This window comes from Haemorhous mexicanus, chromosome 10 (genome assembly GCF_027477595.1).
Source record: "Haemorhous mexicanus isolate bHaeMex1 chromosome 10, bHaeMex1.pri, whole genome shotgun sequence".
NCBI classification, from domain to species: Eukaryota; Metazoa; Chordata; class Aves; order Passeriformes; family Fringillidae; genus Haemorhous; species Haemorhous mexicanus.
Genome location: NC_082350.1, coordinates 22468444 through 22480297, shown reverse-complemented (window position 1 = coordinate 22480297; position 11854 = coordinate 22468444). Strand labels below are relative to the sequence as shown.

At 48.0% G+C, this 11854-nt stretch overlaps 1 protein-coding gene across 1 annotated transcript; it reads left to right on the top strand.

Moving 5' to 3' along the window:
* Window positions 1-406: 406 nt before the first annotated feature.
* On the top strand, window positions 407-10557 carry CLDN11 (claudin 11). Its single transcript, XM_059855784.1, has 3 exons — window positions 407-820; window positions 3397-3561; window positions 9378-10557. The coding sequence occupies exons 1-3, from the start codon at window positions 595-597 to the stop codon at window positions 9608-9610; spliced, it is 624 nt and encodes a 207-aa protein (XP_059711767.1). The 5' UTR covers window positions 407-594; the 3' UTR covers window positions 9611-10557.
* The last annotated feature ends 1297 nt before the right edge of the window (window positions 10558-11854 follow it).

The following is an 11854-nucleotide window of genomic DNA, read 5'->3' as shown; positions in this document are numbered from 1 at the left end:
GTGGGTCTTTTATATTTTTACAATTACTGGAAACACCAGGAAAGACTCAGGACTGATTTTGTCCCATTACAGCAGCTGTGCTGATGGCTTTGATGAGGTGATCAATTCCACCTCTTAAGTAACTCCGTCCACTTCATTTCTCCCCTTACCTTTCCATGAGGATGTACCAGTGCCACTATTAAAGTTCAGCTAGCAAACACTGCCTTAATTTTTCTCCCTCTCTGCTAAATTTCGAATATTCGGGCTGTTATTTTGCATTTGAATAAACCCCTCCGGCTTGTTTTTCAAGCACGGCTGGGTGCGATCGTGCATCTCCTCCCCTGCACAGCCTCCTTCCCCTCGGACGCTCCGGATGCTCTGGCAGAAGTTGGGGCTCCCCACTCGCTCCTCCCCTGCGCCGTGGGGCCGGAGGCAGCTCTGACCCCTCCCAGGGAGGGAGCTGGGCAGAGGCAGCCGAGTGTTTGCAGCAGAGCCTGACCAGGGACCTGCTCCTGCCCATCCCATCCTCCCGCTGCAGCAGCCGGGACCTCGCCGGGCGGCTCCGCTGACCCCCGCGGGCACTGTCCTGTCAGCTGTCCCCACCAGAGGACCGAGATGGTGGCCACCTGCCTGCACCTGGCTGGATTTGTCTGCAGCTTCGTAGGGTGGATCGGGGTGGTTGTGGCCACGGCCACCAACGACTGGGTGGTGACTTGCGGCTACACCATTACCACCTGCAGGAAAATGGATGAGCTGGGATCCAAGGGGCTGTGGGCAGACTGTGTCATGGCAACAGGTCTCTATCACTGCAAGCCCCTCGTGGACATCCTCATACTGCCGGGTGAGTGTGTCCCATCCTCCCTTCCCACCCCGAGTGAGGGCTGAAGCCTTGCCCAGAGCAGCACAAGTGCTGCTGCCACAGGAGGTGATGGGGAAGCTCCTCCAGCTTCCTCAGCACAGGACATGGTCCATTAAATGCACTAAAGAGGGTGAATGATAGCTCTTAACATGATTCTCATTGATTTACACCTGGTTTTAACCGTACCCAGGTCTCGTGTTTTCTGTGGCTGCTGAAATGCAGTTAGTGTTTAATCATTGCTCTTGGTAAAATCTCACTGCTCCTCTCACATCTTGTCTCTGGATTGCACTGCAAAACATACAGAGCACACTGAGGTGTAATAGAGCACTTCAAGGGGATGGTGAACTATTACAAATGTTAAGGTTTGATTCCTTAAATTGATTTGGAGCATAATGAATCTTTCAGCATCTATTATTAATGCTGCTGTGGCTTTTAATCTTTCAGAAGATCATCATTAGTCTTGATGGTCTTGTGCTTCCCACAGATTCTGAGGCAAGACAGAACTTTACACAGCAAACAGATGTAACTACATTTAACTTGATATTTTTTTAATGATATAGTAGCTTTCATCTAGGTTACTGAAAAGCAAAAATTAAGCAAGGTGTTTAATCAGCATTAATACATCTTTGGGGCTAATTCAACCCGCTAAAGTCTTGTGAGGTCTGGTCCCTGTAAGTTTAGTTTGTGAGCTTGCCAGTTTCAACCACTGTTCACTCTAGCACTTCATTCTGCTGTGTTTTAGGTTACAACTCCTCTACCATGTCAAAGGTGCCTCTCTCAAAGCTGGCAGGGCAGAAATGAGCATTTCTTGTCATTTTCTTTCATGTTTCCTTGTTTACTGGCTTAAATTGTCGTGAAAATCATTTTACAAGAGGTTAGAAAGATAATTCCTGAATTTCTCTCCGTTACAGAGCTTGGTCTGTGGCACACAGCACTTAGGAATGTTGAGTCTCTCATTCTCCCTTTCTCTGTGTGTGGTTACTTTTATTTTAGTAAGTTTGCCTTCCTTATTGCTACTGTTGTTAAATCTGATCCAGCAGAGAAGACAGAGGAAGGTTTTGCCCCAATGAAACATTAGTGAATGCAACTGAATAAATAAGTGAATGGGTCTTGCAGCAAAGCTTCCCTCAAGCAGAAGCAAATCCCAAACCAAGATGTTTCTGCTCGTAGCCTATTTGAGACCCACGGCTTGGCACAAGAGGGAAATTTATCCTGGGGTGCCCAATAGCTGAAATATCTTTAGAGCCTTTCTTTGTCTGAGTCAAGTCTTTAAAATGAATTGTTTGTATTCTCATTTACTTGGGATTGATTGCACAGAATCCACACTGGGTACAGCCATCTCCTTTGTTTAGGGTCTACTTTTATGCCCTGAATGCCTCAGGTAACAAATTTTTTAAAGTTTCCTCTTGAAAAAAATTCAAGGAAATATTCAATACACACAGCGTCTGCATTTCCAGAAACAGTAAAATCCTCATTCCTGGGGTTCTATCTGTGAGTCGTTGGGATGTGCTCAAGGCCCCTGTTTGCTGGTGCTGATTGAAACATCTTGGAATTCTGTGTCTGCATCTGACAGCTTCTTTTTGTTAGTGAGAGGGGACAGAGAGCCAGCACACTCACTGTGCTGAGACTGTCCTGAAAACTGGGGAGGTCACCAGGCACTGGGGCAAATCTGACATTTGTCCTTTTCCTTTTGCATGCTAGTAATGACCTGGTATAATTTACTTATATGCAATTTTTGTATAGTATATATATACATTACATATAAATTATATATTTTAAAATTTATATATACATATAGTATAAAAATATTTTTAAAATCATATATTATAATACATAGACCCTCTCAGAGTGGCAGAAATGTCATGTGGGGGTCCTGCCCAGCACCCCCACAGACCCTGATCCTTGTTGTTTCCTGTTGCCTTGTGCACAGGGACAGGTAAGAGAGGAATGGGAGCTCCTGGGGTGCAGGGCTGAGGTGTGGTTGTGGGTGAGGAGTGTCCCTCCTCCTCCTCTTCCTCTTCCTCCTCCCAGGTCAACTGTGCCCATTGCCTCGGGGCAGCTGCTGGCAGCATCCCATGGACCTGCAGTGCCAGTAGTGGGTCTACAACTATTCAGCCCTCTGAATTCAGGGAGAGTTTTTGAGGCTTTAAATTATTGTTAATTAGTTTTGAAGATTTTAAAATCTTATTCTTTAATCAATGTCTCCCTATGAAAAGATACAGAGAAACTCTTTCCTAGAGAAAATTTCTCCTGCTTTCCCTTCCTATATTTTCCAGCTCCGTGGTTTCTCAGTGTCTCTCTGGGAAGAGCTGGTGTTTTCCAGGCAGTGCTGTTTGTTTATTGGGAAAAACTGTGAGCCTGCACATGCCATGTCCACGCACTCCCCCCTGCACTGCAGCCTCACTGCCTGTGCCTGGTGCAGATTTACTGTTTACACAGGCATGAACCCATCTCCCACACTCCATGCATGTCTTGGGCTCTAACCAAACAGGAGCTTTCATCCAAAGTCTCCTTTTCTTGTGCCAAATAACAAAATCCTCTCCCTTGCCTTGCTGCAGGGTATGTCCAAGCGTGTCGAGCGCTGATGATCGCCGCCTCCGTCCTGGGCCTCCCCGCCATCTTCCTGCTGATCACGGTGCTGCCCTGCATCCGCATGGGCCACGAGCCCGGGGCAGCCAAGTACCGGCGCTCCCAGCTGGGAGGGATCCTCATCATCCTCCTGGGTAAGGCACCCGCCACAGCCGGGGGGCTGCAGCCCGTCCCTGCTCCCGGACCCTGCAGGCTGCTGGGGTGTCATCTCCTGGGAGGGTTTGTGCTCTCCAGCATTGCTGCAGCCTGCGGGTGGGCAAAAGGCAGGGGCAGGAGGGGGAGGACAAGGATAGGAGGTGGGGATGAAGCAGGGTAAGAGGAAGGGCTGTGAATCCCTCTGTCTTTGCCTCGTGGAGTCCTCAGGCACGGCTTCTCTTGGAAGGCCATGGCACACGGGCAGTGCCTGCAGGCGTGGATCACCCTGGTTCATTGTAGAAGCGATTTTTTGGGAAAGGGTCTAAACTTCCAAGCTACTTATAGGGAAGGCAGAGCCTCCAAATTTTCCCTGGACATCCAGGGAATGTAAGCTGAGGCATGTGGATGCCTCAGGACCACGGGGCTGGTCCTGAGGCATCCACAGGGGAAGGAGCGTGGAGGTGGCACAGACATGGGAAGAGGGATGGCACTGGCACGGGGAGAGGACTGGCATTCCCTCTGTGCCTCCCAACCCCCTCTGGCCAGCCTCCCCCTTGGCCTCCAAGCTCCCCTGGGAATTTCTTCCCGTCCTCGGTGCTTGTGGAGGAGATTGTTTTGAGCAGCACAGACTGTGGAGCTCATTGTCCCCCATGCAACACCTGCATGTTCTTGAGGCCTCGTCATCTCAGCAACAGCCTGCGGGGCCTTGTTTTCACCCGTCTGTGCAGAGGAGGAGGGGAGAGGCAAAGTGACCTCTTTGTGTGGCTCTGCTGCTCGCTGGCAGCCAGCACTGACATCATGCCCGTCTTCTTTCTTCTTCTCCTTCTTTTTTTTTCAAGTGGACACTGAATATAGCTGCACACTCAGAAGGGCTGTCCTCTGGATGCTCCTTCTGTGCAAGTCAGCCCTCCTCCATCACCTTGTGGTTAGCACAAGTCCTTCCATCCCAAATCTGAGGGATTGGGTCCAAGGGGCCCTGTTGATGCCTGTGGAGTTTAAGAGCACAGCTGGAAGTTTTAATAACAGCTTAATAGGGCTGGTCTAGGACATCCCAGTCATGAACAGCCTTGTTGGAATGTGATCTTCACCCCTGTCCTGGAACCTTGAGTCATGTATTTGGGCTTGGAGAAGTGAAAGAGAAGGTGGAGGTTTTCTGCCTGTGAATGAAATTTTAGTGCCAGAGTAGTCTGCTCTGGTGGATTTGCCCTGCCCAGCAGAGCTGCACCTTGCCACAAAAGCCACAAGATTTTGGTTCCAGCTGAGGAGAGCTATGCTGCAGGTCAGCCCTGCTTGCATGGCTGCAGGTGTGGAGGCAGGAGGACTGTCCCTAAAAATCCCAAAGGGCAGAAGGATGACAGGACCAGCTCACATATGACAAATTGCAGTGACAGTGTTGGGTATCACTGTGTTAGAACAAGTGAAATCCTTTATGCTGCAGTGTCCCACCAGGGTTTGGTGTCTGGTGTGCCACTGTCCCATCCCAGTCATGCTGCAGTGGGACACCAGGGAGGAGAGCAGATGTGAGGGGATGATGGAGAGTTGTGGTGCTCCCCTTTGCCTCAGGGCACAGTTTTCCAACTAGGCAGGTTCTGTGGGGAAAGGAAGTGTGAGAGATCACAACTCTCACATTTGTGTCATGGAGACATTGGTAAACAAATGATCTTTGGGTCAGATTTGGACCACATCTTATTGATTTTCACCCCTGTGAGCTCTGAAGCACCTACAGGTAAATGATTTACTGGTGTCACAGATTCCCTGAATGATCTGGGCTGGGATCAGCAGCCTGGTCACAATGTTTTAGTCACAATTACAATAATGCTCTTTTTGTCAGATCACAAATGAAGAATAAATAAGCTTCTTTTGCTCCTAGGTTACTTTTTTTTAAAAAAAGAAAGAGCAAACCAACCCACATTTATATTTACAAAGCCCATTTTTTTCCAGGCTCATCAGCAAGACAGTCCCTTTGGAAGAAGGATAATGTACAGAGTTTAGGACTTTGCCATTATTTAATCTGATTCATGATCTGCTAGTTGCAAGATGAGGTGTCACCATTCCAGAGCATTTAACAAGCCTGGATCAGGCTCTGAAAGATACAATACTGAGTTAAAATCCATTATATTCTAGAAGTAATATGCTCTGGACTGTTTTTATTCACCCTCCAGCCACTGAGCTCTCACTCATGGTTTCCACAACCTCACAGGCTCCAGGCTTTTCCTCTTAGGGGAGAGCAACACCCAGAGCTCTGGTTGAAAGAAAATGGCCCCCAAAACACTCCCTAATGCAGCAGAAAGAGGCAGTGGGGTTGCAAACAGGGGAGCTGACCCCAAGGCAAACTTCACTTGCTGCTCAAGGAAGGGATGGCAGTTTGTCACTGAGATTTAGTATAAGGGAAAACAGGGATTGAAACACAGCATGGATCCAAAAAGAAAAAAAAAAAATATATATATATATATATATATATATAAAGCTGAAAAGTTGCCAGGAAAATCATGGGCTCAGATATTCCCTTGATTTTTCTGTCCACTGATAATCACAGGCTGCCAGAGTGCAACCTGTGTGCACGCCCTGCTATTCTGCTGCTGATGTGTTTATGGCTTTGTTTGATCCTATCTGACTGAGAGAATTGATTTATGGCTGAAAACAACTGTCAGCAGAGGTTTGCTCTGAGCTGTTATGAAAACATTTCACACTTTGGTGAGGATGGAAAAACCCTGGCCCAGCCCATGTTGTTGATACTAAATTGGAGGACCCCTTGCTGGTAACCAAGGGGGCATTTTCCCAGTGGTGGAGAAGGACTCAGACACTGGAAAATAGATGAAATATATGTTAGTGAAAATTGCTACTGCAAAATAAGCCATTGTGCACTAAATAAAGGATGTTAATGAGTTTTTCTGAAGACTGCATGAGGCTTACTTGTGAAACCATAGATAAAAAGATTGCCTTGAACACAGAAAAAATATAGTATCTATTTTTTTCAACTAAATGCTTTGAAAGAGAAATCCGTGTGACTTTGAGTCAGCAATTCGGAATAGTTAAATTTAGATGTGAAAGAAAAGTATTCTTTCTTCTGCAAAAATCTTTAACTTACTGTTAAGGAATTTGGCAAGGACTCACTGTCCCTTGAGTTAGAACAATCCTGTTCCCTCTCTCCCAGCTCCCCAAGCACCTTCTGTGCTTCTTGTCTCTGTGCATGTCCTTCTGACTCCGACATATCTCTAATGTTGAGTATTAAGGGTTTCAGCTCAGCAGACTGAGCTACTGCAAATCCACAGTTAAAAAAACCTTGGAAACACTGGGAGCAGGGATGTATCCCTGTGGATTCACAGCAATCTGATGGAGTAAGGACATTCATGCCATGCAGTGCTGAGAGGATTTTTTAGGTAGAGGCAGTGGCTTTTACAAGATTGCCTACTCCAGCTGCAGAAAGCAGGCAGGATTTCCACGTGTGCCCCAAAACAGACCTGTTTTCCCAACTAAATTGGTTGCTCTAATATAAAATATTCCTTCTCTTTTCAGACCTTCTTTTATATTTCTGCTGGACTATATTGGCTGCAGCAGCGCTACAGTCTGAAGATTTCTTGTTTAGAGAGAGGCAGAGGCTGTCCCGACATTAGCACAAGAGAAGGGATAACAACTTCTATCTTTTCCACGTGGGCAGCCATTTTAGAACTTGAAACTTGCCCTAAAACTCCTTTTCCAATCTTTTTGGGTTTCTTGTCAAATCACCTTTTTTTTCAGCCTTTCCCTGCGGTACAACCAGAATAAAATCTGAGCCCACAGAGAGACATTGCGATTGCTGACTGTCCTTTTCCCATCTCCTCAGAGGATTTACAGCCCAACCTAATCTATGCAGGGTGATGAAGCCCAGTCCTGTTCCAGGGCATTCCTCTGGCTCAGCAGCAGGGTCACTGGTGACTGACAGCAGCTGGCAGCCTCCGAGGACAGAGAGGTCAAGTGAACCCATGCAAAGTCCTTGGCTTGTGTTTCACAGCTTTCTGCTATTGTCAGCATTAAAATAAGGTGGTTTTACATGTAGTGGAGCCACATGCACAAGGGATGCCATTGTGTGAGCATCCCTGAGAGCTCTTCTCACCCCAGTGCAAGTGTTTTCTTTGGTCCTGTCTTGTGGGGGAGGGTCTGGAGAGATAAGGCTCTTATAGTCTATAGACAAATATATATATATATTTACTGCTGACAGAGAAAGAAAAGATGATTGTGTTTTTTCGGACAACAAAGCAGCTTTGTTCCCAGAGCCCATTAGAATGCTTTGTGGATTCCCAACTGATACATTTTTGTTTTAAAGCGTTGGAGGTTCATGAGCTGTTTGCGGGACCACTCCACACACAGGAGAAATGCTCTTCTCCCCTCCCTGCCTTCTCCAAAATTCCTTCCAAAGCTGCGGGGCCCTTCCTTTGAAGAGGCCCAAAATTATTTCTGGCTTTATAAGCATCCTTCAAATGTTCTTCTCTTTTCCATAAGAAAATATTTTCTCTCACAATAACTGCAGCTTTGGGGATGGGTTTTTTGCTGTACCAGCCAGGAGCTACGGTTTGTTCTCTGCTTTAACTAAACAATTTTATTTTTACTTTCACCCCTTTCTTTTTCCCTCTTGCAACCTTAACTTTCTGACACTGCCTCCAGTTACCTTTTAACACGGTTGGTGGAAATCTGTAACGCTGCCATAGTCCTGTTATTGTTTTGCTCTGATTCTCTGATAGCCACAAGGATGGAGTCCTGCACAGCTTGTCCTGGAGGCAAGTAAATATTGACAGATTAATTCTTCTCAGATGTACAGGCCATCAAGGAGTATTGTTTTAGGACCTGCTCCTGGGAGGTGATTAACACCATCAACTCCCGTTGCCCTCAGTGCATGTGGGGACTCTGTGGGGACTGTCTCCCTCACGTGCCACCTCACAGCATCACTGCAGCTGCCTCTGGCTTTTTGTAGAAAAACCCCCTATGGAATATGAAGTAAAAGATGAAGCCTGCAGTAATTTTTGACCTGCTGTAGTCCCTAGGCAGGATCCTGTTTTCACTTCTTCAGGTCCCATTTTTATTCAGTTCAGTAAATGTCTGGAGTGCCTTGCTGGGTTTGTCCCCATTGCTTGAGAGAAATTTTCCACAGGGAAGTTGAATCTGTTTTCCAGAGCTGCGAGACATTTCTCTTTCCATGAGAAAACCCCAGCAGAGCCTAACTGCTGCTTATTTTGTCCCTGCTCATTTTCTGCTCATATTTCATAAACCCTACTCTGTGTTAGAGTGCTGGGAGATTTTGGTGAAGTTTATGTGACCACTCAGTAGAGCCACTGCAATGATGAGGAGGGACATGGGCTGAGGCCACAGCATGTGAGTCCTTGTGGAAATTGGGATTTAAACCAGTTCACACAGGTCCACAGATTTCATTCTCTGACTGATCCATATGGTTTTCATGGCCTCTTCATTTCTAATCTATTCCTAATTCTGTACTTCTCCAGCACATCAGTTTCAAGGATGACTCTCATTTTTCTCTCTTAAAGATATTTCTAGGGAACAAATCTGTTTCCCTTCTAATAAATACATTATATGGTGTCAGGCAGCAGTTCTTGCTGGTGCCTGAGAGATGGCTGTTCTCTCTCCATCTCTCATTCCTGAAGCTCCCATGTTGCCTCCTGCTCGGAGGTCCGGACCCAGCCCTGATGCCGCTGCTTCTGGATCCCACTGCGGGACTGGAAGGCAGCAGGGCTGGGTTTCCTCCCTGTCCCCAGACGCGTGTGACACTCTGCTGTCACTCCCCGCAGCTCAGAACCCTAACGCTGTCCTTCCCCGCTGTCCCCAGCCATGTGCGGCGTGGTGGCCACCATCTGGTTCCCGGTGTGCGCGCACCGCGAGACCACCATCATGAGCTTCGGCTACTCGCTCTACACGGGCTGGATCGGCTCTGCCCTCTGCCTCTTCGGCGGCTGTGTCATCGTCTGCTGCTCGGGAGACGCGCAGACCTTCGGCGAGAACCGCTTCTACTACGGCTCGGGGTCCAGCTCGCCCACCCACGCCAAGAGCGCTCACGTGTAATCGCCCCGGGGACGCCCCACGGCTGCCGTCGGATGCTTTGGCTGGTGGGTTCGTGAGCCCTGGGTTTGCTTCTGCTGACGCGCTGTCAGGCTCCCAGGGGGAGATTTAGAAAAGCAGCACAAATGTCTGGTAGTTTGAAGCATTATTCTCCCCGTCTCTTCCCCCCTTTTCTCTAGAAAGACAGCTCCAGCCAGCCCTACCTCTTGGTCCTCACCGTTCTGTCCCGACCGCCTGCCCCATCTTCTTGCAGCCAGGATGGTTTGGGGATGTGGTGTGGGGTTTAGGGATTTTAGTTTATCTTCTAGCTCCCCTGATTGTAGGAGAGTTTAAAGCAATAAAACAGAAACGAGAGAGACACTTTCCCATTGTTAGGAGGACTCTGACAGCTTCTCCCCCATCCTCACTGTTTGATTTCCCCCCCTCAAGGTCACGGGTCTGGCACGGCTGGGGAGAGAGGATAGGGAGAAAGGCTGTCCTCTCCCACCGGGCAAATGTTTCTCTTTTGGAACAAGAGGAGGGGATTTTTCTGCCTTTCTCTGTAAATACTTTTGTATGAGTCTGATCATTTTAGTAACAGTGTTTCCCCCACCCCCACAGTCATCAGTATGAAGGAAACAGAACCCAAAGGTCCTAATGACATGGTAGATAACAGTGCCTTTTTAAATAGTTATAAATGACTTTGGGGGCTCTAATCCCTGCCCTCTGGTTCAGTTTCTTTTTTTTTTTCTTTCTTTCTTTTGTACAGATCAGTTACTAAAAAATGTATTTTTACATTTTTTTAAACTCTTTTCTTTCTTCCTCTAAGTTTGTGTTTGTCTTGCCTCGTTAAAGCAGCACATTTTAACATGCAGTATAATGTACCTGTTACAATACAATTCTGGTGAGTACTGATGATGCCTTTGTACTTTCAGTGAAATACTGTACAATAAATAACAGAGTACCTGCAACCCCTGACTACTTTTATTTTCCCTTCCTTCCTGTGTGTTTCCATAGCCAGTTTTTCCATGACAGGGATTGACAATGATTTTGAAGATTTTTTTTTTTTTTTTTTACAGCAGTTCAGGATGACAAACTGCTCTGCTGTGGCATTAAATGACGAATATTTAAAATATGAGTAATCTTCCTGCATGGGACTGTCTGTTATCTTATCCTTTGTTTCTTTCAATGCTCCCAGTAGCAGCTTGTACCAGTTGTACCTACTAGTGGGTTTCTTTATATTGGGAAGAATTAGAAAGCCCCTGAAGTGGTGGAGGTGACCCTGAGCACCATGAAGTTGAGACCTCATGTTGCTGAAAGTGCTCTCAACTAAAGGAGGGGTCTGATCTGGGGTCATTGCTCTGATCAAAACTGCAAAAGATCAAGATCTAACTCTGTCCTTACCAGAGGCTGTAGCAATTTAATTACACTGATACAAAATCCCATCTGTTCCCAGAGATGTTAACTCAGTTCAAACAATTTGTGTAAGCCAAGAGAAGGAAATGAGGAGTAGCTGCTGCTTGGACATGGGCAAGAGGGGAGCCCCAGAGGAGAGGCAGCAGGAGGAGGAGAAGGGTCTGGGCAACCAAGTTTTTTGGGATGATGAATAATGGGAAAACAGGGCTGTCAGTCAAGCCTCGTGCATTCTGGACTGTCCTTGGTCTGCTTCAGCTGGAGAAACCAAACTGAGTGACGCAGCCACAGGCAAGGATGCTGCAGCTCCCACCTCCCCTCCTCCACGTGGGAAGCTGGAGCATTTAAAAGGAGCCAGAGGGAGGCTGGCTGTGCTCCACGGGGACCTTTGCCTGCCTGGCCCTGGGATGGGCTGCAGCCCGAGCATCTGCCTTTCTCACCGAGCAGCCTTGAACGCGGCTCTGTTGTGCGAGCTGTGCAATGTCCCCAGGGCGGGCGGCGGGCGGTGGCAGGACACTTGTGCCCATGACATCACAGGCAGGGCACAGGCGGTTCTTGTACAGCCCGAGGACGCTGTCAGTGCTGCCATTGATGTGCGGGTGCCCGGGCGGAGGGGGGCACAGACGTGCCAGCTTGTGCAGGCTGCCCGGGGATTGTGGATTGTGCCCGCGGGTTCACCCTCCTAGCCCCGGGACCGACTGCGGCGTGGGACACCTCGGAGCAGAGCCCCGATGGGATGCTGCCTGCAAACAGCCCTGGAGCAAGCTGGGAGGGAAAAGCACAGGGACACCTGTGTCGGATGCCCCCGGGAGGGTTTGGTGCTGCGGGAGGAGCATGACCTGATTGGGAACTGCC

Bases quoted from the DNA above. Each gene is read 5' to 3' on its own strand.
- CLDN11 (XM_059855784.1), top strand. From the start codon at position 595: ATGGTGGCCACCTGCCTGCACCTGGCTGGATTTGTCTGCAGCTTCGTA. The intron at 821-3,396 runs GTGAGTGTGTCC...GCCTTGCTGCAG, and splicing joins GGACATCCTCATACTGCCGG to GGTATGTCCAAGCGTGTCGA. The intron at 3,562-9,377 runs GTAAGGCACCCG...CGCTGTCCCCAG, and splicing joins GATCCTCATCATCCTCCTGG to CCATGTGCGGCGTGGTGGCC.